The sequence below is a fragment of the Podarcis filfolensis genome, assembly GCF_964270895.1.
Source record: "Podarcis filfolensis genome assembly, chromosome: 5".
Classification (NCBI taxonomy): domain Eukaryota; kingdom Metazoa; phylum Chordata; class Lepidosauria; order Squamata; family Lacertidae; genus Podarcis; species Podarcis filfolensis.
This window is the reverse complement of record NC_139608.1, coordinates 138,920-166,802: the sequence shown is the minus strand read 5'-3', so window position 1 is coordinate 166,802 and position 27,883 is coordinate 138,920. Positions and strand designations below refer to the sequence as shown.

Genomic DNA, 27,883 nt, shown 5'->3' with positions numbered 1-27,883 from the left:
TTTTTAAAAAAAAGTGGTGCCAGATAAATCTCATTTTTTAAAAAATTGAGTTACAAGCTTGGTGGATCAGGGGAATGCTGTGGATATAGTGTATCTTGATTTCAGTAAGGTTTTTGACAAAGGCCACCATGGTATTCTTGAGGAGAAGCGGGTAAAGTGGGGGCTGGATGACATAACTTTTAGGTAGATTGTAGCTAGTTGACCAAGAGTGTTCATTAATGTGTTCATTAATGACTTTAACAGATTTGAGAGCTGGGTCCAAGCTAACAAAGTGAATTTCAATAGGGACAAATGTATGGTTCCGCAATTAGGCAGGAAGAACCAGCTGCACAAATATAAAATGGGGGACACTGGGCTTACCAGTAATGCATGTGAATAGAATCTAGGGATATTAGTAGACCACAAGCTTAACAGGGAACCAGACAGAGAGCTTTCTCAGTAGTGGCGCCCACCCTGTGGAATGCCCTCCCATCAGATGTCAAGAAATAAACCACTATCTGACTTTTAGAAGACATCTGAAGGCAGCCCTGTTTAGGGAAGTTTTCCACGTTTGATGTTTTGTTGCTTTATTATTAATAATAATATTCTCTTGGGAGCCGCAAGACGGGCGGGGTAGAAATAAATTATTATGATGATGATGAGTCAACAGTGTGATGCAGCAGCAAGAAAAGGTACTACTATTCTAGGCTGCACCAACAGAAGTAAAAAAAGGTAAAGGTAAAAGATCTTGGGATGATTAAATCCAGTCAAAGACGACTATGGGGCTGCGGCGCTCATCTTGCTTCAGGCCGAGAGAGCCAGTATTTGTCCACAGACAGCTTACCCAGCCATGTGGCGAGCATGACTAAACTGCTTCTGGCACAACAGGACACTGTGATGGAAGTCAGAGCGCATGGAAATGCCGTCTACCTTCCCACTGCAGCAGTACTATTCATCTACTTGCACTGGTGTGCTTTCGAACTGCTAGGTTGGCAGGAGCTAGGACAGAGCAACGGGAGCTCACCCTGTTGCACGGATTTGAACCACCAATCTTCTGATTGGCAAGCCCAAGAGGCTCAGTGGTTTAGACCACAGCACCACCCATATTCCTATATCAACAGAAGTATAGTATCCAGAGTGAGGAAGTAAGTGGTCTGCCTTGTTCAGACCAAACCTGGAATCTCATGTCTGGTTCTGGGCTCCACAGTTTAAGGAGGATATTGACAAGCTGGAGCGTGTGCAGATGAGGACAACCAAGATGGTCAAGGGTCTGGAAACCAAGCCGTATGAGAAATGGTTGAATATGTTAACGGGGTATGTTTGGCCTGGAAAAGATGGGAATGAGAGGAGATATGATAATATCTAATGGGCTGTCACATGGAAGATGGAGCAAGCTTGATTTCTCCTACTCCAGAGGGGAGTAGTGGTACCAGTGACTTCAAGTTACAGGAAAGGAGATTCCAACTAAACAAGGGGAAGAAATTTCTGATAGTGAGAGCTGATCAACAGTGAAATGGGAGGTGGTGGACTTTCCTTTCTTGGAAGTTTTTAACCATCTGTCATGGATGCTTTAGTTGAATTTCCTGGGATGATCCTTGAATGATCCTTGGGAACCCTTCCAACTCTACGATTCAATGATTTTAATTTTGAGTGCCCTTAGTTTTCCCTACAATTTATCAGTAAGAGATTTATCAGCTATATAATTCTACTATGTATGTGACTATGAAGCTCCTCAGCTTGGCTCCACAGGTGAATGCATGAAATATATATGGGATATGTCAGGCACGTCCAACTTCCAAGAGACTGCAATCTACTCACAGTAAAACAAACACCTGGCAGTGATCTACCCATTGTCATTGGAGGTTGGATCACCAATTGATGAAACAAAATACTAATAGTAAGCAATTCTTCACATTCCTTAACAACAGAAGAAAAGCAGGTCCTCTAATTGGGACTTGATTTTGCTCCTACGCCTCACTATAATGCTTTTTGCACCAGGGTAGATTTACATAAATTTGTGTGTAATATTAAGTTACGTGACATGTTTGGTATCAGAGATCAACAGCAACAGCAATTTAGACCTACATCAACTTTTATCCCGCCCAGTTTTAATCCTTCCATCACTTTGTTTCATCAACTGGTGATCTGCGATTTGGATAAACTTGAAAAGAGGAGCCCCAGGACCCAGGACAATTTAACCAAGTCCCAACATGCCTGCCTTAATGACTTATCAAATGATACTAACATTATCATAAAGCCAGCTGATAAAGGAGGGGGAATTGTCATCATGAGCAGACTTTGAAACAGTATAGTGTCATAAAAATATTGTCGATATATTATTAGCCACCGTGTTCCTTCTTCTTATTCAGAGTGGTGCAAAGTAAGGCCATGATCACCTACAACTTTATCATATATGAAGAGGCTGGCATGGCTTGCATTACTGAGACTTAGGTGAGTGAGCTGGGAGGGCTTGACCATACCCAGCTGTGACCATATGGGTACTTGGTACAGCACAAGGCTCGATGGGGGAGGGTTGAGGGTTGTGTGTGTAGCTATTGTGCATAAAGCACCATCTCCTTTACCAAAAAGCCACTCTTGATTTTAGACAGGTTCAGAGAATCTCCGCCTGGCATTGGTCCAAAGAGACAGACTGGGAATGCTGATGGTCTGCTGACCACCTTGTTGCCCAGCAGCTTCTCTGATGGAACTGGCCAAGGTGATATCTGGGGTACTGATGGATGACTCTAGGATGTTAGTTCTGGGTGACTTCAATATTCTTATGTTGGCTCCCACTAGGCCAGCTCATGCAACTCTCTCAAGTGGCCATTGGTCTACATCAAAGAGCTGTAGTCTTTGCCCAAAGTGATATGTGGAATGGACAAAGGATGGGCTGGGGTGAAATGCACTCCCTTTTCATAGTTGGATCATTGCCCAATAAAGCTTGGAATGCCAGTGGCAACTCCCTGCTGAAAGGTTGGTGGGCCTGTTTAGATGGCCTGCCCTCAGAGGCTAATGGAACTGATATGTTTTGGAAAGCTGTGATCCTGTCAAAGCCCCGGTCTCACTATGCAATGCGATGACACAGTTACCCCCAAGTATCCTGTCCAGCTTAGTAAAACTCAAGTGGCCCCTTGGCATCCTGGAGAACTCTGGACTATGAAGCAAGCTGGACAAAGATTAGTGTGCAAATGATTCAAGTCGTGCTCTGAAGCCAACTGAACAAAGCACATAATCAGGTGTACCATGTGGTAGTGTGGGCTGCGAAGAAGGCTCAGTTTGCAGCTTGCATGGCATCCTCTAGGAGCCAACCAGCAGAGTTATTTCAGATGGTAAGGCCTCTTTTAAAGAAGCTGCTGCTTTTTTGGAGTTTTGGAGTAGCCCGGAGGCAACAAGAACCCCGAAGAAGGTCCTGGGGTTGACCAAGATGTTGAGGCGTCCTGTGGTGACCAAACAAGCTCCCAGTGGGGCTGCTTGGTCCCACGAGGAGCCAGGTCGTCCCGGTGGTGGAGCCGTGGTCGCTGGGCTCTGACACAGTCCAGCAGCAGGCTGCCCCGTCTCAGGAGTGGTCAGTTTCCAAAATTTTGACCAAAGGAACAAAAGGATTAATTGTGAATTATTTAGCCTATTGGAACTATTTGTTGTATTGACTGGAAAACGAAAAGGGAGTCTACTCCAGAAATGGTTGCTGCCTTGCATGGGAATAAGCTGTTGGAAAACATAAAGGTACAAATAAAAAGTCTGCCATCAGAAATAAAGGAAGGGGGTTGTCAAATTGAGAAGCTTAAGTGACTGATCTTTAAGATGCGCCCCCCCCCCGGTGATTTACTGTCTGTAGCCACTTCTTCTACATTTTAAAGGATATACGGTTATAACTTGCTTTTTTCTTCTTTGCTCTTGAGAGGGGAGGGAAGAGGAAAGACTGTAAATCATTGTTGGACCTTTACTTTTTATCTTAAGGGGTGAGGCTTGAAAAAGGTATCAATATTTGTCTAACTAGGCATTATTTCTGTCACCAACAATGCTCAGTCGGGTTTTGTTCTTTAAGTATTTTGTCCTTTTCAGGGCTGGCTTTTGACAACTAGGACTGCTGCTGTTTCCAGTGGACAACCTTCCAATCCAGGCAGGTCTGGTGAAACTGTGATGGCTTCACCCAAAACCTTTTGGAGAGTTCTTTGCATGCTTAGAGTTGGCTGGTGTCTTCTTCCTCAGACTGGCTACCTGCACCCAGATGAGTTTTTCCAGTCTCCAGAGGTCATGGCAGGTAAAGTTGACATCTTATGTATGTGGTATGAAAAGGTTTTGTGTTTTTACAAAACCTAGTCTTTGTGATAGCTCCAGTGTGGACAGTGCTTTGTACCTGGTTTCAAAAAGGTCTTTGGGAGCAGGGGGTGGGTCGGTGACGAGTTAAATTCTAGGGCCCCCACCATATGGCAGGTGAGCTGCTTTCCATTTCCTCCATTGTTCCAAACAGGCCACATATAGGCAGCCTGGTTTATAAAGAGCAACAAGAGCAATTCTGAGGCTGCTGAATTATTGATCTTCTGCAGTTGGTTCTGCTTTTAATTAGATTCTTTCTTTGTTTTTATTTTAGTGAGTCAAAGACTTCAATTATTTTTAACTTTTCTAATCTTACGTTGCAAGTCACTGGGGTGGGGGACAGCAGGTTTCTAGCTGACAGAGCTCCAGCTGCTAACTGTGTTAACCTTTCCCCACTCATCCTCAGGCAGCATATTGGACTTAAAGGTTTATCACCCCTGGGAATTCCTCCCCAAGTCTCCTTGCAGGACTGTAGTGTTTCCCTTGATCACATCTGGAGCTGCTTTCTGGGCCATCAAAGCCCTTCAGCACCTGGGCCTCTCGACCAGCTGCATCACCAGCTACACCCTCCTCGTCTCACCCCGCCTCCTCCTCACCATCTTTTCATTCATCCTTGACTACAGTGTTTACCAGCTGGCTCCTCTGTGGGGAGCGGATCCGTGGAACTCTCTGGCTCTGCTTGCTGGCTCCTACGTCACACTTGTGTTTTACACGAGGACTTTTGCTAACACTGTGGAAGGACTTCTCTTTGCCTTGCTGCTTCTACTAGTGTCTTCAAAAGCAGCCAGCAAAACCTCGGCCTCAGCCTATCGGTGGCAGAATCCTCTAAATCACAGACTTATTGGGATGATCATAGTTGCTGGATTTTTTAACAGGCCAACGTTTCTGGCATTTGCTTTGGTGCCGCTGTTGCATTGGGTATGTGCAGGTGCTACATGCCAGCAAAGCGTTAGAAGAACAATACACCATGTTCTTTGTCTTGCCCCAAGTGCCGCCTTCACTGCTGTTTTCTTCATAGCTGCTGACACCTGGTATTTCACTTCTCCCCTGTCAGGACTTGGCCTGCATAGCTTTTATGAGGCCAGCCCACTGAGCATTCTTGCCAGGCTGCGCCAGAGTGTCGTTGTGACCCCCTTGAACTTCCTCACCTATAACCTCAACCCTGATAACCTTGCACAACACGGGACTCACCCACATCTTACACATTTTGCAGTTAACGGGGTCCTGCTTTTTGGGATCCTTCATGTAGAAGCTGTTAGCAATGGCATCAAGCTCCTGAAAGTGCACATCAGCCAATTTATGTGGTTGAAGGCCTTGAAGAGGAGCTCACATTCAGCCATCACATGCCCAGAAGGCAGGCTGGCACTGCTGGCTTTCTATTTTATCCCTCTGGCACTTCTTTCTTTATTCAGCCATCAAGAACCTCGCTTCCTCATCCCTCTCATCTTGCCTCTGGTCCTTTTGGTCACGCAGCATAGACAGGCCCAGCAGTGGAAATCCATCAACCTTGTGTTCAATCTCTGTGGTGCCCTTTTCTTTGGCTGCTTCCACCAGGGAGGCATAGTCCCTTGCCTCTTCCACTTGGAGCAGCTCACCCATTCCCCAGAGTCCCTGAGCCATCGCACACACTACACACTACTCTTTGCTCGGACCTACATGCCTCCCAGGTTTCTGCTTAATGTTAACAAGAGCAACACGCTGGTGGAGCTTGTCGACATGGCTGGGGCCGAGAAAGGCTTCCTTTGCCAGATCCTGGGATCCATAGTGAATGGTCCTGCCTGTGTCAATAGAGAACTGGGCAAGGAAATGACTTGCCAGGTGCTGGTTATCATCCCAGGCACCGTCAGAACCATAATAGAGCAATGTCCGTTACTGGTCAAGAAGGAGACAGTAATATTTCCACATCTGACGATGGAAGACCCACCACAAATGTCCTTTCTCCTTAGTGAAAAGTGGAGAAGCCAGTTAGGACTGCATATCCTGTATCTGGAGAGAAATAAAAAGAGCATCTAGCATCAAGGTGAGCTAAGCAAAGAAGCTAAAGAACATTTGGCGCACAAACATGCAGTCCACAACAACCCTAGTTATTCTCAGCCCTATATAGACCAGGTGCATTTTGTAGCTCCCATTTGCTGGTAGAAATCTCCCAATACACCTCACCCACCAAACACTGTGTCACAGTCCTGTGTCCCCCCAAGCAACCCATTTCCTTTTTTCAACTTCCAAGTGCCCCAAATGCCATCCATCCCAGTTCCTACTTCTCAGTTTCCAGCATCTTCTGTTCTGTTCCAGCCAAAAATATAGCCATTTTGTCTCATAGCTGTGTGTCCTAGGGCCTCCGTCTGCCTCTGCCTTCTAGGGACCCCAATACGCCACTGACCACAGGCACTTTGGCTATATGTGTGACTTTTCTCTGAAATGCTACCAGGTCCATGTACAGGGCCAGCTAGAAAGACACATCTGTGGAGCTTCAATGCGTGGATGAGACATGGGTGTGGAGAGGAAAAGTCTGGATTAACTCTAGGCACCAGGGAACATTTTGGGACAAGCGGGATGGGCTTCACTTGAACCAGTGTGGAACCAGACTGTTGGCGCTTAAAAGGTGGCAGAGCAATTTTTTGCAGGGAAAGCCAAAAGAAACTAAGGAGGATCTGGTTCGGAACATATCTCCCCCTCTCCTGTAATAAGGATGAAGGCGAGAAAAGATCCATGATGATTTAAATAGGGGAGGGGTAGAATGAGGAATTTAGAGTGCAGGGACACTGATAGCAATTCAGAGAGGCCAAAGCTCCTTGGGCTAAAATGCTCGCGCCCAAGACATTTGGAGACGGACGTGGAAATATGTGTTTATATGCTAATGTGAGAAACCTCCAAGCCAAGATGGGCCAGCTGACATGTTTACAGACACCCTGGTGGAAACAGCCTGGTGTAATGGCGAGAACCAGCTAGACCTGGTGGACTGCTCTAGAATTGGCATGGAGACAAAAACTGCTACCAAGATGAGCAGCAGCATCCACCAACACACACTCTGTTTCTGGGCATGATTCAAGAAACTGATTTTGTTTGGGGCTTTAAAAGTCTGAGGTGTATCAGAGGATCTTGAAGGGCTGCCTACCCCTCTAGGAAGCTGCCAGCTCACTGATATCACCTTCAGAAACTCTGTTGCCACTTGAACCCGATACCTCTACCAGAGCCAATTGAGTGGGTGGCACCCGGGGACAAGGCCTTTCCTGGAGAGAAACCAGACTGTGGGACACTCTCGTCAGGAATATTTGCCTGGCACCTGTTCTTCTGACCTGAGTTTCATGAGACCATCATTTTCAAAAGCACCTCAGTCTGTCATTATTGTTGTTTGCTTGTTTCTTTTTAAGAAATTGTTTTATAGTGTTGTTTATAAAAACGTGTTCTAAAATGGATTCTAAGCTGCCTTGAGAAAACTTTGTGCAAAGACCGGATAATAATTATAAATAATAATAAAAATTAAGCTCAGTTTAAGAAAACTTTGACCAGGGCACTTGTGGCAACTGCCTTTGAAAGGTGCTCTTTGCGTTTGGAAGCCAGAAAGAGGCCCTTGCAAAAAGTTTGCTTTATGCACCACAGTTGCCACTGCCAAACTCCTCCTTTGTTAGTAAGGGACCAAAGGGCACATGATTGCATCAGTACTGATGGCATGGAACATTATCTGCTAGAAAATGAAAATGCCCAAAATCAAAATATGCCTAAGACTGTACTGAGGTGGGGAGCTGCTATTTAACACCCTCAAATCCTGAAATGCCTTGGGTCAGTCTCTGCCACAGCAACCCTCGTGGCTTCCTTCTGGAGCAACACCGCCACTCCCCCTGCAACAATGTGCAAACACTGCTGGCATCCTTTCTACCCATAACCCAGATGGCAATGTGAATTCTCCACTAGAAGACATAGAAATTGGCTGCCTCGGCTGGCAGAAGCCACAAGAGCAGCAAATCCAGCCTCCAAGGAATGCATTGCCCACTGCTGCTGCTGCTGTGCTGGCAGTGACGGCTGCAGAGTGCTTTAGATCTGCGCCCCCCCCCCCCGGCAGCCTCTTGGGGAACAGAAAGCGCTTCTGGTCTCCTTCCACCCTTATCCCTGACATAAAACTCTGCCACCGCCTTCTTCTCAGGTGTGGGGGAATTTTATGGTTTGCCTCAGGTGACAAAATGTATTGGGCCAGCCCTGGCAGTGGCTTTCCCTTGGTTTCTGGGCATAATTTTAAATGCTGGTTCTGACGATCGCAAAGGTTTGAGCACCCTGGTGTAAGCCTCCCCTGGTCCTAAGCCCTTCATAACTAAGCAGTCCTCTGAGGTTAGATTAGAAACAAGTGGTTGTTCCCCTATTGTGGAATCTGTATTGGGAATTTTGATAGCTGTGTATATCTGTGTATTGCAAGGGGTTGGACTAGATAATCCTTGTGGGTCCTTTCCAAGCCTACGATTCTGTGATTCTGCTGTTATGATACTGTTGCCTGTTGTTGTGATTTAGGATAGTTTTGGTTTAATAATAATTTTAAATGCTGTTTTTTTTTAAAAATGTAATTGCTGTTTTTTTGTTTTGTAAACTACCCTGAAGGTGTTTCAGGACACGTGGTGGAATACAATAAATGAACAAGTACTTAGTCTATTCTTCCTAAAAACAAGCTCTACATACATTTACCATAGCCTTTGACACCTGCATTTTCGGAGCCCACCCTATTCCTGTGATTGTAACTGTCCTCAGTTTTGAGGTTTAGAGTGCTGTAGCCCACTGGTGAAGGATGGGTAATAAAATTAATAATAATAAATAATATCCTCACAAAGCATGCCCCTGGCTCTACTGCCTTTACCAGCTGTGTAGCAGGCAGAAATTCAACAGGTCAGCCTTTTGCAGAATAGAAATACAATTATGGGGAAAGCTTCATCTATTCACATTCTGTCTGTTTTATTACTTGTGTCACCACCAATTTATTTTTGGTCCTCCACACCACCTGCAAGAAATCACATAATTTTGCATGACTCAAAGCATTTGCAATTATTATGCAAACCAGTGTCCTCTATTGCAAGAGGGTTAGAGGGCCCAATCCGTCTAGTGTACTGGCCCCAGAAAAACCCTGTTGGTGCCCCAGCAGTAGCCCATGTGGAGCTGTCCTCCTGACCATTGTTGCCGCAGCTTACCTGGATGGACTGGCATGGGGAAGGGCAGTAGTGAGGCTGGACCTGTGAAAGTGTTTTACATTTCTTTTTGCTTTTAACTTGTTTTTAATTTCTTGCTATTTTATTGTTGGGTTTTGTGTGTTTATGTTGTAAAGCGCTGTGATACATTTTTGATACACACACACACACACATGTATATATATAATAAAATCAATGCCCTGAAGCATGCCCCCAATTTGCTCCACGGGGGCCCCCACAGGTTCATGCCAGTCCTATCCAGGTAGTAGGAGTGACACTGGTGTTTGGAGGGCAGCACTGCCCCCTCCAGGCTGCTGCTGCTGCTGCTATATGCAAGGCTTCAGGAGGGAAGAAGTGGGGGAAAGAACATATCCTTCTCTTCCTCAGAGCAATAGAGAGCCAGTCTGGTGTAGTGGTTCAGAGCAGTGGACTCGTAATCTGGTGAACCGGGTTCGCTTCCCTGCTCCTCCACATGCGGCTGCTGGGTGACCTTGGGCCAGTCCCACTTCTCTGAAGTCTCTCAGCCCCACTCACCTCACAGAGGGTTTGTTGTGGGGGAGGAAGGGAAAGGAGAATGTTAGCCGCTTTGAGACTTCTTCGGATAGTGATAAAGCGGGATATCAAATCCAAACTCTTCAATAAAGTATATTGGATTGGACTGGTTTTTAAAACTGAGCTGTAATGATAAATATAAATAACATTAATAACAACAACAATAATAATAATAGGTGGAGGAATCACAGTTTATTGGTAGAGCACATGGTTTGTATGTTGTAAACAAAGAAACTTCCAGGATAAAAGCTTCACTTTAGAGAACTGGTGTCAGTCAGAATAGGTAATGGTCTTGCCTGACCTGGTACAAAGTAGCTTTCTACTATGTTCAAAGTGCTCCAGGTTGGAACTTGCAGTCAGCCCTCAACTGAAGCCTTTTAGGCTACATATATAGCCAAGCTTGTGAAGATTTCAAAAAGGTAAGGGTTTTTGTTGTTTTAAGAAAACTGCTTTTTCTTTTTCTTGTTCCAGGCTGGCTGGAGCAGCCCATAACAAAAGCATCCCTGGTGGCAATTGCAGCATTTTGTTTCAAGGCCCCCTATCCCACAGTTCTACTGCAAAACATGGTGACTTGGGCCTGATCATTAAAAGTCTGGATGGATGCACATACTGGGAGCTCCACTAGCTCTTATTCCATTTCCAGGCACAAGTCAAAGTCCTCCTGGTCTGTCTGCTCCTTCGATTATGCAGGGGAGGGTTTCCTTGCAGGGCTAAATAGGCAAAGGCAGTTCCAAACAGTACAACTTCCAAATCACAAGAAGAAAACAACCCATCTAGAAACAGGTTTGGCCTCTCCTGGATAGGTCCATAGCCTCAGAGCTGTTTCTGGATTTGGATGCCAAAGTGGCACCACACAGTTAGGGGGCTGGTGTGCCAACTGTGCCACAAACTGGGGAATGCAGAGCTGGCTATTACACTGGGACAAAATTTACAGCTTAAGATGCTGACAAAAACCAGGCATTGGGAGGGAACATGTTACTCCAGAGCAAAAGCAACTGCACTGACTTCCTCATTCTTTGAGCCCAATTCAAGATGCTGCATTTTACATTAAAGATCAGACTTTAGCTATGACCTACATTTCTTTTTTACAGGTGTTTTTAAACATAGCATTGCCGCTGTCTTAACTGCTTTTATTTCTTGCTCTGCAATTCTGTTTAGTTTTGCAATTGTTTTATTGTATTTTATGTTTTTTAAGTTGTGAGCCATCTCAAACTTTTCTAAGGAAACACAACACTGTTGTGTGGAGCCGTCTTTGGGTTTGGTTCAGAAGCACCAGCTGATGGGAGAACGCAGCGACCGGACTGCAGTGGTGGCGGTGGGCATCTGGCCATTGTTCAAACAGCTGCACTGGCTGTCCACTTACTACTGAGTCAGGTTCAAGGTCCTTGCATTGCTTGACAAAGCCCCAAACAACTTGGGTCCAGGATACCCCATCATACCCCAGTTCAATCACAGAGGTCATCTGCAGAACCATCGTTGGTCATTCCCTGAGTTGGTGAAGCTCGTCTGACAAGGAGGAGTCGCGCCTTTGGTGTCCCTGGCCCAGTCCTGTGGAACTCCCTGCTACAGGAAGGCGAAGCGGCTGCTGGAACAGGAGCGGGACCAGAGGGCGGGGCCTGCTTCTGCCGCCAAGCAGAGCCCCAGGAGAATCTCGGGGGGACTCAACTGCTCCTGCCCCCCCCCAGTTTTGCAATGAGCGCGGAGAGGGCGGCCGCGGAGGCGGCTCCAGGTCCCCCTGCAGGGAGGCTGTCCGGGGCGGGAGCGGGGCGGGGGGTGCTGCGTCTCTGGAGGGCTCGGCCTGCCACTCCAGCTCAGCGACCTCGCCAGCCTCAGTTTCCACAGCCGTAAAATGGGGTCGGGGCCAAGCCTCCATCCGGCCGCTGCCATGGCGACCGCTTCCTCCCGCCTCCCTCCCCCGCACGCAAGACGAACGCGGACGCAGGAAGACGGAGTGGGCGGGGCAAAGCGGGCCGCCCCTTTATTCGCCGCTTGCTCCTCCAGGGGGCGCTGGCAGCATCGCCCATTGGCCGGCGGGGGACGCGGCGGGCCCGAGTCCGCTATTGGCCGCCCTCAGCGTCCGTCTTGGGCTCCGTCCTTCCTGAATGGCCTTCCTCAGGGGCCCCGCCCCTTATCCTTTCCGCGACCCTCATTGGACCAGCCGCTGGCCTTGGCCTCCTCCTTCAGCTCGCGCAGGAAAGTGTCGCGCAGGCGCAGTCCGCGCGTCAGGGCCGAGGCCGTGAGGCGCGCCGCCGCCCGGATAGGCCTCGCCTCCGCCAGCCGCTCCAGGAGCCGGTGGTCGTTCAGCAGGGCGAGCAGCAGCCGGCGCAGGACCATCCTGGCCGCGAAAGGCAGGCGGCCGCCGCCGACCCAAGACTCCGGGCGGGAGAAGGAGCCGCGTCGCGAGCGGCGAGTGGGCGGGGCAGGCGCCGGGCAGGTCACGTGCTGGCCTGGCGTCGGGATTGGCCGGGGAGCTGAAGGCCGCGCGTGCGCCCTGACTGGCGTGACTTGGTCCGCCTGACCATAGAGTAGCGGGTCCTGCGGGCGGAAGTGAACGCAGCTTCCGGGCCTTTGGCTAAAGGGCAGCTAGAAGTCAAGACAAACTGAGAGAGCATCTTAGAAAGCAGAGACGTCCCCTTCCCAGCGTATAGTATTTTGTAACTTGTAAAAATTACCAAATGTGTCAAAGCAATGAAACGAATGTGTGCACATCAGTTTCATCTCTGTTAATAGCAATATCCTTTATTGCTGTTTATATCTCTTTATCTTATTGATACATTCGCCTCTGCCATGTCTTCACCCTCTGAAGGTTGTGGATTCTCCCTCGTTGGAGGTCTTTAAGCAGAGGTTGGATGGCCATCTGTCATGGAGATTCATTTAGTTGAGATTCCTGCATTCTTGTAATTTTGAAGAAAAATGTAGCCAATCCACCTCACATTTTTTAAATGGAATGGTTCAGCACAACCAGCAATTTTTTAAGGAAACTTGTGGAGTATTTATTGTAAATTGAGCCTTTCACTGCAACATGTCTACTCAGAAGTAAGCCCCACTGAATTCAATGGAGCTTACTCCCAGGTCATTGCATAAAGGCTTGCAGTCTTTTACCAGAATCCTAAGCATTTTTGACCCTGGTGAAAGAAAGCCTAGTTTTGCCCCTGCAAGCAGCATATTGATACAAATGAAGAATATCATTGCAGACCTTCTGCAAACCTGCTCCCTCCCAGGCCTTGCAGAGAGGAAGAGAGGGATGAACCTTGGCTCCCTGACTTAGCTCTCTCCTACATGGGAAGGGCAGGAGATCCATGCATCCTCCCCCTGCAGCCCTGGGACTCCCCCTTCTCCCCAATACACCTCTGGCAGAATGATAGAATCATAGAATCACAGAATTGTAAAGTTGCAAGGGACCCATGACATGACCAGTGTTTAAAAACCTTCAATGAAGGAGAGTCCACATTCTCCTGAGGGAGAGTGTTCCACTGTCAAACAGCTCTTGCTATCAGAAAGTTCTTCCTGAATAAAGAGAAGATTCATCAGGTACTTGAGGAAGGGAGAGACAAAAGCCATCCCTTCCCCTTTCAGGAAGAGATTTGGGAGTGTGAAGAAAATGATGGGAAAGGGGGAATGGATGGGGCAGTTGTTTAATTTTTAACTGTTTAAATGTCACTCTTGGAGTTGGGACCCAAAGGCCCTCCTGTTGAGGAAAGAAATAATGCAGAAAAGCTACCTTCTGCTTGTGACTTCTGTGCATGAGGAAATCCTGAGAGAGGCATAGGAGGCAGTGCACTTGCATCCTCTGAGGATGCCAAAGCTGGGGGCTTCTGATTTCAATTAACTGCTTGTGGCCTTCAACCAAAGGCTTGTGAGCCCCTTGCTGGGCTCCTGTCCTGAGCTCCTATAGACCCTTTTCCAAGCTGTCCACCATGGTCTGCTACTCTGTGTGCAAAAACTGCAGGGTTTGGTCCCGGTCACAGTGCCTCATGAAGTTAATGAAGCAGCAGCTGGAGGAGAAGTAGGTTTGCAGCTGCAGCCAGTGCCAAAGCCACACTGCAGTTGCAACAGGAATATGAGGCCATCCCAATGGCACTCACGGACTGCCAGCAATTCTGAGCTCTAGTGGGCTGCAAACTGTAGATTATTTTTGGAAGGAAGAAAAGAGAGATTGGATTTTGTATTTGATATCCCACTTTATCACTACCATAAGGAGTTGGCTCCTGCCAACCTAGCAGTTCGAAAGCACGTCAAAGTGCAAGTAGATAAATAGGTACCGCTCCGGCAGGAAGGTAAACAGCATTTCCGTGCGCTGCTTTGTTTTTTTTTTAAATGAATATTTATTAAATTTTCCAATTTTATATAAAGACAAAAAGAAAAAGAAAAAGAAAAATATTAAAAACAATTCAGTTTCAATAACAGTTTTTCAGTTCCATGTTTCTTTGACTTCCTCATACCTCCCCTTCTTGTTCTCTAGTTCAATTTGTTAATTCAGCAAATCCTAATCTCTTAACATTCCTTTTAAAATATCACCTTATTTTCCACTCAACTTTTTTTTTTAAATTTAGTAACAAAAACCATTATAATCCCCATTATCTTTATCATAACAGCTGGAGACCACCAAAGTTCAAACCAACATCTTTTCAAAGTTCATTAATTTTATAATATTTCTGTAGATATTCCTTAAATTTCTTCCAATCTTCTTCTGCTGACTTTTCTCCCTGGTCGCGGATTCTGCCGGTCATTTCTGCCAGTCCCATACAGTCAATCAACTTCATCTGCCATTCTTCCAGAGTGGGTAAATCTTGAGTCTTCCAGTGCTTTGCTATAAGTATTCTTGCTGCCGTTGTAGCATACATAAAAAAGATTCTGTTCTTCTTTGGCACCAAATGGCCGACTATACCCAAGAGAAAAGCCTCTGGTTTTTTCAGGAAAGTATACTTAAATATCTTTTTTATTTCATTATAAATCATTTCCCAGAAGGCCTTGATCTTTGGGCAGGTCCACCATAGGTGAAAAAATGTACCTTCCACTTCCTTACATTTCCAGCATTTATTATCGGGCAAGTGATATATTTTTGCGAGCTTGACTGGGGTTATGTACCACCTGTATATCATTTTCATAATATTCTCTCTTAAGGCATTACATGCCGTGAATTTCATACCTGTGGTCCATAACTGTTCCCAGTCAGCAAACATGATGTTATGTCCAAGATCTTGTGCCCATTTAATCATAGCTGACTTAACCGTTTCATCCTGTGTATTCCATTTCAGCAGCAAGTTATACATTTTTGACATAATTTTAGTTTTAGGTTCTAGCACTTCTGTTTCTAATTTAGATTTTCCCACCTGGAAGCCAATTTTCCTGTCCAAATTGTATGCCTCCCTTATCTGAAAGTAATGTAACCAGTCTCGGACTTTATTTTTTAATTTCTCAAAACTCTGCAATTTCAGTCTATCTCCTTCTTGTTCCAAAATTTCCCAATATTTTGGCCAACTGGCCTCCATATTGAGTTTTTTCTGAGCTTTCGCTTCCATTGGTGACAACCACCTTGGGGTTTTGTTTTCCAGTAAATCCTTATATCTAGTCCAAACATTAAACAGAGATCTCCTAACAATGTGATTCTTAAACGCTTTATGAGCTTTAACCTTGTCATACCACAAATATGCATGCCATCCAAACACATTGTTAAAGCCTTCTAAATCCAAAATGTCTGTGTTTTCAAGAAGCAGCCAGTCTTTCAACCAGCAGAATGCTGCTGACTCATAATAGAGTCTGAAGTCTGGCAGGGCGAAGCCACCCCTTTCTTTTGCGTCAGTCAGAATCTTATATTTTATCCTAGGCTTCTTGCCCTGCCAGACAAATTTAGAAATATCTTTCTGCCACTTCTTAAAACATTCCATCTTGTCCACAATTTGTAATGTTTGAAACAAAAACAACATTTTAGGCAATACATTCATCTTTATAGCTGCTATTCGACCCATCAAGGAAAGCTTCAAATTTGACCATGTTTCGAGATCTTTTTTCACTTCTGACCAGCATTTCTCATAATTATTTTTAAATAGGTTCCCATTTTTAGATGTCATATTAATCCCCAGATATTTCACCTTCCTCACCACAGACAGACCTGTTTCATTCTAAAATTTCTCTTTTTCAAACAATGTCATATTTTTCTCTAAAACCTTAGTTTTGGTCTTATTCAATTTAAATCCTGCCACCTGACCAAATTCTTGAATTAGTTCTAAAACTCTTTTAGTACTAGATTCTGGCTCCTGTAACGTCAAAACTAGATCATCTGCAAAAGCTCTCAGTTTATACTGTTTGACTCCGACCTGTATACCTTTAACCAACCGGTCCCTTCTAATCATATTCAGCAAAACCTCCAGGACCGATATAAAGAGTAAAGGGGAAATTGGGCATCCTTGTCATGTCCCTTTTTCAATCTTAAATTGTTCCGTAACCACATTATTTACAATTAATTTGGCCTTTTGTTCAGAGTATATTGCACCTATACCATTTTCAAAACCTTGGCCTACCCCCATACCCTGTAGATTCTTTTTCATAAAACTCCAAGAAATGTTGTCGAAGGCTTTCTCCGCGTCCACAAATATCAGAACAGCTTTAGTATTTATATCCACATCTAGCTTTTCCAAAATGTCAATTACATTCCTCAAATTGTCAGATATGTGTCTTCCCGGCAGAAAGCCCGCTTGGTCCTTATGTATCTCTTCAATCAATACTCTTTTCAGTCTCTTGGCTAAAATGTCAGCAAAGATTTTGTAATCCACATTTAATAAGGATATGGGACGGTAGTTTTTAAGTTGAGTCTTTTCAGCCTCTGTTTTCGGTATAAGTGTAATGTAGGCCTCTTTCCACGATTCTGGTGCCTTTTTCCCTTCCAAAATCTCATTGCAGACTTCCTTCAGAGGTTGTACTATCCAGTCCTTCAAGGATCTATAGTATCTGGAAGTCAGTCCATCCGGTCCCGGGGATTTGCCCAATTGCATATTTAAGATGGCACCTTCTATCTCCTGATCTGTTATTTTACAGTTCAACAATGCTTTACTTTCCTGTGAAATTTTTTGTAATCCATTTGTTTTCAAAAATCCATCAATGTCCCTTTCATTCTGTGGCCCTTGTGTATATAATTGCTTAAAGTACTTCTGGAAACAATTTCTTATCTCATTTGGATTGTTTATGTCTTTTCCTTCTACTTCCAGGTTTGTAATTGTATTCAGTTTTTGTCTTTTTTTCAATTGCCATGCCAGTAATTTTCCACATTTATCCGCCAATTCAAATGTCTTCTGTCTCATTTGTTTAATTTTCCATTCTATTTCCTGATTCATCAATTCCATATATTGTGTTTGATATATCTTTATTTCTCTCAGAATCTCTTGTGACTTCGGCTTGGCTCTCAATTTTTTCTCACCTTCTTTAATTTTCTCCAAAATTTTATCTTTTTTCTCATTTTGCCTTCTCTTTTTTAATGCATTCTGTTGTATCAGAAACCCTCTCATCACGGCTTTACTTGCGTCCCAGATTACTCTTTTCTCCACATTTGTTGGCAAATTTAATTCAAAATAGTCTTTTAAAGTCTTTTGGGCCTTGTTGTATACTTCTTCATCTCTAAATAGGGTGTCATTCATCCTCCATCTAAAGGTTCCGGTTGTTGTTGAGTTCATCTCCATCTTTACAGCGTTATGGTCGGAGCATGTTTTGGGGCAGATTTCCACTTTTTTTATCTTTGGAGCCATTCCTCTAGTAATCCAGATTTGGTCAATTCTGGTCCATGTCATCTTGGCTTCAGAGAAGAATGTTCCTTCTCTCTCCAAGGGGTTCTTAGTTCTCCAAATATCAATCAAGTCCATGTTGTCAGTCATTTCAAAAAAGGTTTTTGGCAGTCTACCATCTTTGGTAACTACCTGTTTTTGGGCCTTGTCCATATTGGTTGATACAACTCCATTCATGTTCCCCATCAAAATTATATTGTAATCCATAAAGTCCATCAAAGTCTCATGCAGTTTCTTAAAAAATTCCGACTTCCCCTCATTTGGTGCATACACACCTACTATCAAAAATTTCTCCCCTTGAAACTGGATTTCAATGACCAAATATCTTCCTTGCTCATCTTTGAGGATAAATTTCGGTGAGAGTTTCTCCTTAGCATAAATCACCACTCCTCTTTTTTTAACTTTGTCAGACGAAATAAATTCTTGCCCTAATCTTTTATTAACCAATATTTTCCTGTGTAGCCTCGTGACATGAGTCTCTTGTAAACAAATCAGGTCCAAATGTTCTTTCTTTAATATATGAAATATCTCTTTTCTTTTTCTAGGGGAGTTCAATCCATTACAATTCCAGCTTAAAAGTTGCAGAGACATGATTGATTAGTTAGCTTTCCCTCCTACTGCACCAAGTTGTTGTTGTTCTTCTGTCGGTGGCTTGTCTCTCCTTGGGCCGGAGCGTCCAGATATCAAATTTGCAATCTCCAAGAGTCCTTGTCCTGGCATCAATACGTCCTCAGCAGAGTCCACTTCCTTCTGCAGGTCCTCTTCGTGGTCTTTCAAGAACTTGTCCTTGTCGTTCACTGTCCTTATTCTTATTTTCTTTCCTCTATATTTAAAAGATAGGCCTTGGGGGAATTCCCACCTGAAGATTATTCTGTTTTTCCTCAGCAGGGCAACCAAGTCTCTGTAGTGGGCCCTTACCTCCAAGATATGTTTAGGTATATCTTTGAAGATTTCCACATAAGTGTCCCCAATTTCTAGGGTTCTTTGGTAATGTAAGTTCAGTATCTTATCTCTTTCTTCCTTAGTTTTCAAAATTATCAGACAGTCTCTTGCTTTATTCTTTCCTTGTCTTCTGCCAAGTCTGAAAGCACTCACAATAGTGAATTCTTCCTCCCCCAGGTCCTTTTGCCAAAATTGTGTAAATTCTTTTGTAAGAAATTCTACCAAATTATCCTCACTTTCTGGCACGCCTCTTATTCTTAAATTTCTCGCCTTTCTTTCAAGATCTATCATCGAGAACGTCAAGTCATACTCTTCAAATTTCTTATGTACCGGTGGAATCTGTTCCTGGGCAGCAGTTGCAATTTCCTTGGCTTCCTCAGCCAATTTTCTAGTTGACGCCGATTCTTCCAATAATTTTTCAATAGACTGCGTATTAGAGTTCACCTTTTTCCCTAATTCATTTATACGAGGTATTCAAATTAATGCTTGCAGTGTTCGCTTCAATTTTTGCACAGGCCTCTGCTACTTGTTTATTTGTCTCCTCAACTCTGTTTGCCAATTTCTCCAAAGATGCATCAATTTTACCCAGTGCTTGGGCTAACAATTCATCAGTTGACATAACCTTTAATTTTGCCTGTGGGACAACAGCTCCTGCTGTGCCCACTGCACCCCCCGTTGAGGGCCTTCTAGTAGTATCTACTTTGTAATGTTTTCCGGATCTGGTAGTTTTCTCCTGTGTCAACTCTGCTTTGTCTGCCATAACACTCACATGCACTCCCAAGGTCAGTCACACACTTAAGGAATTTGTTTTGATAGCATAGGAATTATCCCACAGCAAAACTTACAGTCTAAAATGTCTTTGCAACGTAGTTACCACTAGGGGTCTCAAACCAACTTCTTGTTGTAACTTTATAACCAATAATGTTCAAAAAATCCCCGTTTCTTAGTATCAAATTTTTAGTCCCAAAATGTTCCTTTCCTTTCCCAGCTACTGTATCCTTTGCAGAGCAGTCAAACTTTAAACTCCATTCTCCATTTAACAGATCCCTCTGATCGGTTTCTCTGTCATAGGCAGTCCGTTCCCAAGTTTTAAAGTCAGCAGATGTATTTTAAAAATTCTTTCCTTGCAGGTCTAAGATCTTTCAGATATCTATCCACTGTTCCTGCTGACAGTGGGATAGGTTTTCTCTTCAGATATTGGGTTTTAATCCTCCCGAGAACTCCTCTTTCCAAGTCCCAGCTTTGAAGTCTCTTTACTTTGATCTGTTAACAGTCCGGGAAGGCAGACTTCCTGTTTTTACCTTCCCCCGTTTCGGCCGAATTCTTAGTAATTTCTTCCCAATATATGTCAAATTCCTACTCACGGGTAGTTGTTTTCGAGTCCAATTAGCCAGAAAAGAAATCAGCGCTCTCCGACCCTGGCTGTGCGGCTTCACTTCGCGGAGACGGGTAGACAGCTCTCAGCTCCGCACCCCTCACCCCCGGTCCGTTCCGGAGCCTTTAAAAAGGCTCCTTTGCAGCGAGGGGGGGCACAAATGGAGCCCGCCGAGCCTTCAGCTCACAGGTCCGTGCGCTGCTTTGGTTCACCAGAAGTGGCTTAGTCATGCTGGCCACATGACCCGGAAGCTGTACGCCGGCTCCCTTGGCCAATAAAGTGAGATTAGTGCCGCAACCCCAGAGTCGGTCACAACTGGACCTAATGGTCAGGGGTCCCTTTACCTTTACGTAAGGAGCCTCAAAGTGGCGTACAATCTCCTTTCCCTCCCCCCCCACAGCAAATTTTCTGTGAGGTGAGTGAGGCTGAGAGACTTCAAAGAAGTGTGACTAGCCCAAGGTCACCCAGCAGCTGCATGTGGAGGAGCGGAGACGCGAACCCAGTTCACCAGATTACGAGTCCACCACTCTTAACCACTACACCACACTGGCTCTCAGTCTTTTATATGGAAGATGCCTGATGCATATGGGGGCCTGGAAAACCTTGCCTGTAGCATTCCCAAATGCCAGCTTAATAACTGAGAGAGGAAAGTCCCTGAAACATACCAGAACTGCTTTGTTATCTTTCCACAAAATAAATACATCTATATAACACCTGTTGGTTGGACGCCACCCACAATCTCTGCTGAGGTTTGGCAAGAGTCCAGGGGAGTCCCAGGCACTTACCCAGGGTCTGTGTTCCCTTGAGAATGAAGGCATGGAGGAGGCTGTTGTAGCTTTAAGAAATATGATATACTGACATATCTACACCTGAATTTGGATGGAAGGAGTCCAGATCTAACAACGTGGTCATCCAAGAGGGGTTTGTTCCCCACAGCAGTGCAGCAGTGGAGTCCAAGGCATCTCTCCCAGCCTCTCTTCAGCCATCCTGCCAAAATGGTTCTCTCCTTTTTTCTCAGCCCCCAACTCTACATATGACATCATGCTCTGCTACCCCAGTAACCTTCCAAATCTCCTGTCTCTGTTTGTACATCTGGGCAGGGGGGAAGTGTTATGTACTGAAGTTCTCACCCTGGGCCAGCAGGGGGATACTGTAGATAGTTATGCAAATGAAGGATTGAAAGTGACGTTTAGTGATTGGATAGTTTTGTATGCAAATGAAGGATCGAAAAGTGACGTTCCGTGATTGGATAGTTTTAGAACGTTCCAACAGTTACAATTGTTCTGTAGCTCTATATAAGCAGGCTGACTGAGCTCCTCAGTTCAGTTCTGTTCCAGCTTACAAAATAAAGAGCTGCTTTGGAGAAATCGCTGTGTCGTCTGCTATGTCAACCCACAACTTAACAGGAAGGACAGTTCTCTTGCATTACCAATGGCCCTCAGTGACCCTGCATCGCTTCTTAGTAGCCCTAGCGTAGCCAGGTTGTTTTGCATAAGCTTGCCCATAATTCGTCTGCCGTTTGTATTTTCCCTTCATATTCCAAATCGATGCTTTAGTTGAGATTCCTGCATTGCAAGGGCAAGGACAATGACCCTATGAATCAAAACCCTATCATTTATTATTTTCTTGGGGTTGGGGGGGTTCCCCTCTCAAATTCATAGAACACCTATATTGCCGCTAGAAGAAGTTGTTCAAGCACATGTCAGCAGGATTGCTGCTCTGGAGGGACAGGCTCATCTTGACTTCCTTGAGTGGGAATTGACCTCCTGAGGGTGACATGAACATGTTCCTCATCAACAGCACCTGGAAGAGCTACCCAAAGGTAGATGTTGGTCTATGTCCCACCGTCTCCGCCCTGGCCCACCACCTAAGGATACCAGCTGCTGCAGCATCTGGCTAGGCTGGCTAAGCAATGGACATTATGTTTATTTCAATGAACTGAATAGAGTGAAAGATTATGAGTCATGGGGGCATGGAGAGTGCGTGTATTAACAGTGCTTGGTTTATTTTTTTAGTTGCTAATACTGTTTTATAGATTATAAATGCTTTGTTAATCATATAATATAATCATATAACGAAAAGTAATTTCGTTGTCCCTGAGAGGGGGCAATGACAATAAAGATATTATTATTATTATTATTATTATTATTAATATGACTTTTGCTGTAATTGTAATGTTTAGCATATTTTTGTTGCCGCTTTGTTTATACACTGGTACCTCGGGTTACAAACACTTTGGGTTACAAACTCCGCTAACCCGGAAGTAGTACCTTGGGTTGAGAACTTTGCCCCAGGATGAGAACTGAAATTGCGTCCCAGCGGGCGGCAGCAGCGGGAGGCCTCATTAGCGAAAGTGCGCCTCAGGTACCACTGTAGTGTTTTCTAGGCTGTAATTGTTTTTACTGATGATTTGTTAGGCTGAAAGAGCTGCTCAATGCCCCCATGCTGGGTCTGAATACAAAACACTCTGAAAACTTGGGGAACCTGCAGCCCAGACCTCCTACAAACCCAAAGGAGCAGCAATCTTATCTCCTTCAGAAATGTTACTAAAAATAGCCTAACTGCATGGACAAGAGTCAATGTGAAAGCTGTGCAAACATTCTTTCTTCTCTTCTCTCCACTCTGTGAGATTAGACGACTTCCAGGTGCACACAGGACTCCGCACTCTCAGTGAGGCCAGCTTGAGAGAAGAGAACATGCTGTGGCTGAGTTGCAGTTTACTGCTGGAGGCTCTTGCAGGTACAACCCCCCCCCAAATCTGGACAGTTTATCTGCCCAAGAATAGTCATGAAATGTTGGGTGAGGATGAACAAAACTGCAGTACAGAAGCTGGAATGCAAATCCACGGCCATCAATCCAGAAGAGGGCTAAGATTTCAGTGTGCAAGTAGAGGTGTCCTGGCAACAGAGGAGGGGAAGGAGAACCAGGCAGTTAAGCCAGGAAACAGAAATGCAGGAGGGCTATCTCCATTATCACTCATACTCAGATTTAACCCACTGATATTAAAGGGCATGCCTAACTTAAGTCCACTGATTTCAGTGGGACTACTCTGAGTATTACTTAGTTGGATACAACCCAAAAACCCACTCTCTACACTGACCATTCAGACTATTCACCCAGCCCCACTTAAAAAATCTCAATGGTGTTAGACTTACCATAGCAGCATTTGGTCAATCTGTGCTGTCCATCACTGAATTTGTTCTGTAACAGTGTGTGAAACTGACATATCCCTAAGCAACTCGGTCCCAAAGTACCATGAGACCCCAAAGTACTTACTTTCCAACGTGACCACCAAGATCTGTTGATGGGGCACTTCTGCTGGACTCCTCACCCCAATGAACCCTGAGGTTTAGCTGGACGTCATTAGGGATTGAGCCTTTGGTGTGGCAGCCACTGCCCTGTGGAACTCCCTGCCACCAAGAGCCAGCCCTCCCTTCAGACATCTTTTGAAAACTTTAATGTTTAGAGAAGCCTTTGTAACATGAATCTTCTTTCATAGTATTGTAGAGTTGGAAGGGACCCCTAGGGTCATCTAGTTCAATCCCCTGCAATGCAGGAATCTCAACTAATTAGTATTTATTGGCATTTTAATGATGTTTTCATGCTGATTTTATTCTCATATATAATAATACACATATACAGTACATATATATGGTTGTAAGAAAATAAATTAACAGCTCATATCAGAATAATCAAAAGCAGTCAATTATTTGGGCTGATTGTACAAAGAGGAAATGTCACTATTACATGGGGCAAACCAGCATTGTACTATATAGTTACTTGTTATAGTTACTATAGTCTACAATAGTCTACAATAATACATTATGATCTTTCCTGTGGTTTAAAACTGTGGCTTTTATTTTAGCAGTATGAGTGATGGTATGTAGAACTCTGGCAGAAATTAATCAGGAACAGTTGCCAGCCACACTTACTTGCAATATGAGACCAATAATTCAGAGGATTCCTATGCAGGGAGATGGAGGTGGAAAGCAGGATATGGTGGCAAAAAGTTGAGCCTTTGTTTACTAGCAGGAAGAGATTGCATGCAGTGCCCTCATCTAGCTACTGTAGTTTGGCTGACAGATGTCATGGGATAGGCTGGATACCATTTCCTGAGTTCACAAGGCCACATTGCATTTTAGCATGTTCCTAACCATTGAAAAAGTCTTGATGTTTTCCTCTACCAATTATATATTGAGCTGTTGCAGCTGCTGAGAAGTTGGTTGGTAGTGCCAAGTGCCAACAAGATTCTGTGCCGTGGCAAGTCTCCCTCCAGTCAGTGCACCATGTCTGCAGTGGGGCCCTCATCAGCCAAGAATGGGTGTTGTCCTCAGCTCAGTGCAGCAGGAGGTGGGTATAAGCCTGCTTCACACCCTTTGCACACAATCTGTCTCCCACAGGGAATAAAGTCCATTCTCTGTTGTTGGCTGCTCTGTTCTCATTTGAAATAGGAGGGCAACTTGTGCATTTGACTGCCTGCCTACTAGAATCCTTGAGGGTGAGCAAGGAATCTTTAAACCCAGGCTGAGGCAGAAAAACTCTAGGGAGAACACTATTGACCTACCTGCTCTTCTTCCAGCAGCCCAGACCACATGGAGGTCTGGCTTGGCCTACAAGTCCCTGAGACTCCTCCTAAGGAGAAGCAACAGGTCATTGCTGCTGCCAAGCTGGTCCCTCATAAGCAGTTCAACAACTACACACTGGACTATGACATCATGCTCATCAAGCTTGCACAACCAGCTGTCCTGGGTGAGCTAGTGCAGCCCATCAGTTTGCCCAGCCAATGTGCCATAGCTGGGACCCAGTGCCTGGCTTCAGAATGGATCAGCAGCAACTGTGAGTACAGAGAGGGTGGTGCTGAGAGACTAACCAGGACCAGCAACAACTGTGACAGACTGGAGCAGGGGGCTGCTGGAAGATGCCCCTCTTCGTGGCCATGGGGGATTATGGTTGGGACGCGCAAGGGGACAATGAAGTTCCTTAGTGATGCATGGGATAAATGACACCATGCAAAAAAGGGAAGGGTAGATGAACGGCAAATGGTGGGAGGGAGGCACCAACAATTCATTGTACTATGATAGATTCATGGCAGGTGGCAGTGCCCCCTTGAAGCAGAAAGAGCTCAAGGCGAGAGGGGTGAGGCCTGAGCATAAGAGTCTCCCTCCTGCCTTGCCCCAGGCAGCTGCTCAGGATCAACATATTTTGGGCTTACAGCTGATGGAACAGACAACCTTCTGCAGTGCTCCTACCTTCCAGTCACATCTGATGCCACATGCAACAATGTCTACCCAGGACGGTTCACTGACAGGATGCTTTGTGCTGGACAGCTGGACAGCAGCCAAGATGCCTGCAAGGTGAGGCTCTTCTCTTTTTACTGGCAAGTCCAGTGATTGGGGTGGGGGAGTGGGGTGGGGTGGGGAGCAAACAAGCAGAGGCATACCTTGACTCCCTTGTGATCTTGGCCAGAAGCTGCATCAGTACATCTGAAGCTGGGAGAGACCATGGACCAGAAACTCCAAAAGTTTGCTTTTTGTCACCTTTCATGCTCTGCCTGTGATTTCCTCCATGACCATCACGACTGCTCTTCTTCCTCTCTCCCTCCTTCTCTTCCTGCAACTCTCACCTGCTGTCTCTATCTTTCTTCTCTCCAAGCGCCACTTGGCGCTCCACTCACAGTTCCAATAGCACCACTGGCCAACCTGGGAGATGGTCCTGCAGGGCTGATGAGATGGGTGCCTAGAGGAGCCTGCATGCCTTGCCTGGCCTCCCAGATGGGCATGTGTGCTCCTAGCCACTCCAAGCCATGGGTGAGAGGTGCGGTTTTGGTGGCCCCCTGTGCCTGCACTTTTGGGTGGGAGGTAAGGTTGTATAGGTGTCCCTGATTTTGGTCTAATTATGTGCATCCACACACACCATAGATGAATGCTTCCCTTCAGACTAGAGCTGTCTCCAACCAAATCACTCACAAGCACAAGCATTCTCCATAGGCAGGCTAGTAGCTACTGGCCGAACATTAACCAGAACTAAACAACAAAGCATAATATATTTGAAAAGTACAATGAAAAGGCATGTGCCAAATCCTCCCCATATCAAAGTTAAATAGCATTTATGTCATTCCTACATTCTTGAGAGGGCCAGAGGGGCTGTAAGCGCAAGCACACACCCACCCCAACAGGGGAAGGGAAATTCTCCAGCTGCAAGAGCCAACCTCTTGGGAGGTACTTGTGGCTGGGGAAAGCCTCACACAGCTCCCTCTCTCCTGCTGCAGGCAGTGCTCCAGGGTCTGAGAGTTCAAATAACGACAGTGAGAAATTGCCATGATTTGATCCTGTCCCCTGGAGAGTCCCAAAGCTGTTGTCTGTGTCTTAGGGAGATGTGGGCAGCCCCCTGGTGTGTGAAGAAGCCCTCCAAGGACTGCTGTCCTGGAAGAAAAGCTGCAGTGAAGAGAACCGGCTGGGGCTGTACACCAAGGTCTGCATCTTTGAAGACTGGATCCACTACACAATTGCCAACAACTGAAGAGCAATAAAGCCAGATTGAGCTCTGACCTGGTATCTTGCTGCTCTGAGAGAGGCCCTGTGATCTGGCACCACCAGCAATGCAATGACTATACAGGCCTGGCTACTGTAGAAGAGACGGCTTCTAGGAAGTCTACCCCCCAGTCTGCCCACCACCAGAGGGGTCATGGCTGAGGCAAGGGAGCAGAATCGAATGATTTCCTCCCTCATACTCAGCTTCCGGCACACCTCCTGGAATGGCTTGATTTCACATTTTGGTAGATGTTGCTTAGGTTTTACCATGTAGGTGAGGGAATATATTAACTATATTTTATTCCTCCACAAACCTGGCCAACAGACAAAACATCAGCTTATCGCTTGTGTTTAGAAGCACAGTGCTGAGCATCTTAAACAGTAAAAACAAAAGCCTTTAGGCTGATCTCCCCCTTCTGTTACCCCATTTATTATAGAAACAGGCCACCGACTGGGAAGTATGCTTAAAACATATAGTTTACTCACAGTCAAGCACCTGTCCTTACCAACAACAGCAGTAAAAATAAATGCAGGTAAAATGCTTGTATTTACAGTGAAAGCAGCCTCAGGCATGAGCCTGATGCTGGAGCAAGCAGATACAAGTCTTCTCCCATTGGCTGGTTGAAGAGAGAGAGAGAGAAGGAACAGAAAATACTTCTTTGCTTCTTCCCTCCCAAGAGAGGAGGTGAAATGAAATAACACAGAGCCTTCTCTACCAATTGCATTGGTCTGAGTCCACCTAACAGCAATACTGCTCTGTGATTTTAATCCCCACACATGCTTACTAGTAAGAATATGCATTTTTAGATTTGATTTCTAAACACCCACAATATTTACTCCATGGAGCAGTTTTGTTAGCATCCCAGCCTTCCATGGTCTAACACAGTGAAAGCTCCATGAAAGAACCTACCACACCAGCACCCACCTAGGCTCTGAAGTCTGCCTGTTTGTGAAGTGAGGCACTTGGGGTGCTCAGAGGCCCGACCCCTCCAATGGATGTAAGTTGCAGAGCTGCTGATTTCCATACCCCCTAAGGTACCCATCTCTGCGACGTCACTGTTTCTGCCAAGAAAGTGCCTGGTAGGTTGAGGCACAACCTCTTCAGTTCTTTGCTCTTCATCAAAACTGGCAATCAGTTGTACTTAAGGAGGCCATCCAACAGTCCCTTGCCTGAGCTAAGCCAAGCCCCCTTGCCCACCTCACCAGCTTCTTACAGAGATCTCAGTTCTGTTTTCCCACCATTGCCAA

The 27,883-nt window shown here is 45.3% G+C and overlaps 1 protein-coding gene across 7 annotated transcripts in view; it reads left to right on the top strand.

The window, feature by feature from the left end:
• PIGZ (phosphatidylinositol glycan anchor biosynthesis class Z) overlaps positions 1–27,883 on the top strand; it is a 145,304-nt gene that overhangs the window by 4,121 nt on the left and 113,300 nt on the right. For 2 of the 7 annotated variants that reach the window (XM_083612633.1, XM_083612632.1), the window contains exons 2-3: positions 4,042–4,240; positions 4,703–6,316. In XM_083612633.1, coding sequence (XP_083468759.1) covers positions 4,042–4,240; positions 4,703–6,309 — 1,806 coding nt within the window. In that variant the 3' untranslated portion in view covers positions 6,310–6,316. Of the gene's footprint in view, positions 1–963; positions 1,877–2,348; positions 2,431–2,588; positions 2,696–4,041; positions 4,241–4,702; positions 10,210–22,739; positions 22,845–24,304; positions 24,456–24,684; positions 24,942–25,283; positions 25,460–26,474; positions 26,653–27,883 lie in introns of those variants that run through there. The other 5 variants (XM_083612637.1, XM_083612634.1, XM_083612636.1 and 2 more) reach the window with 5 other exon arrangements.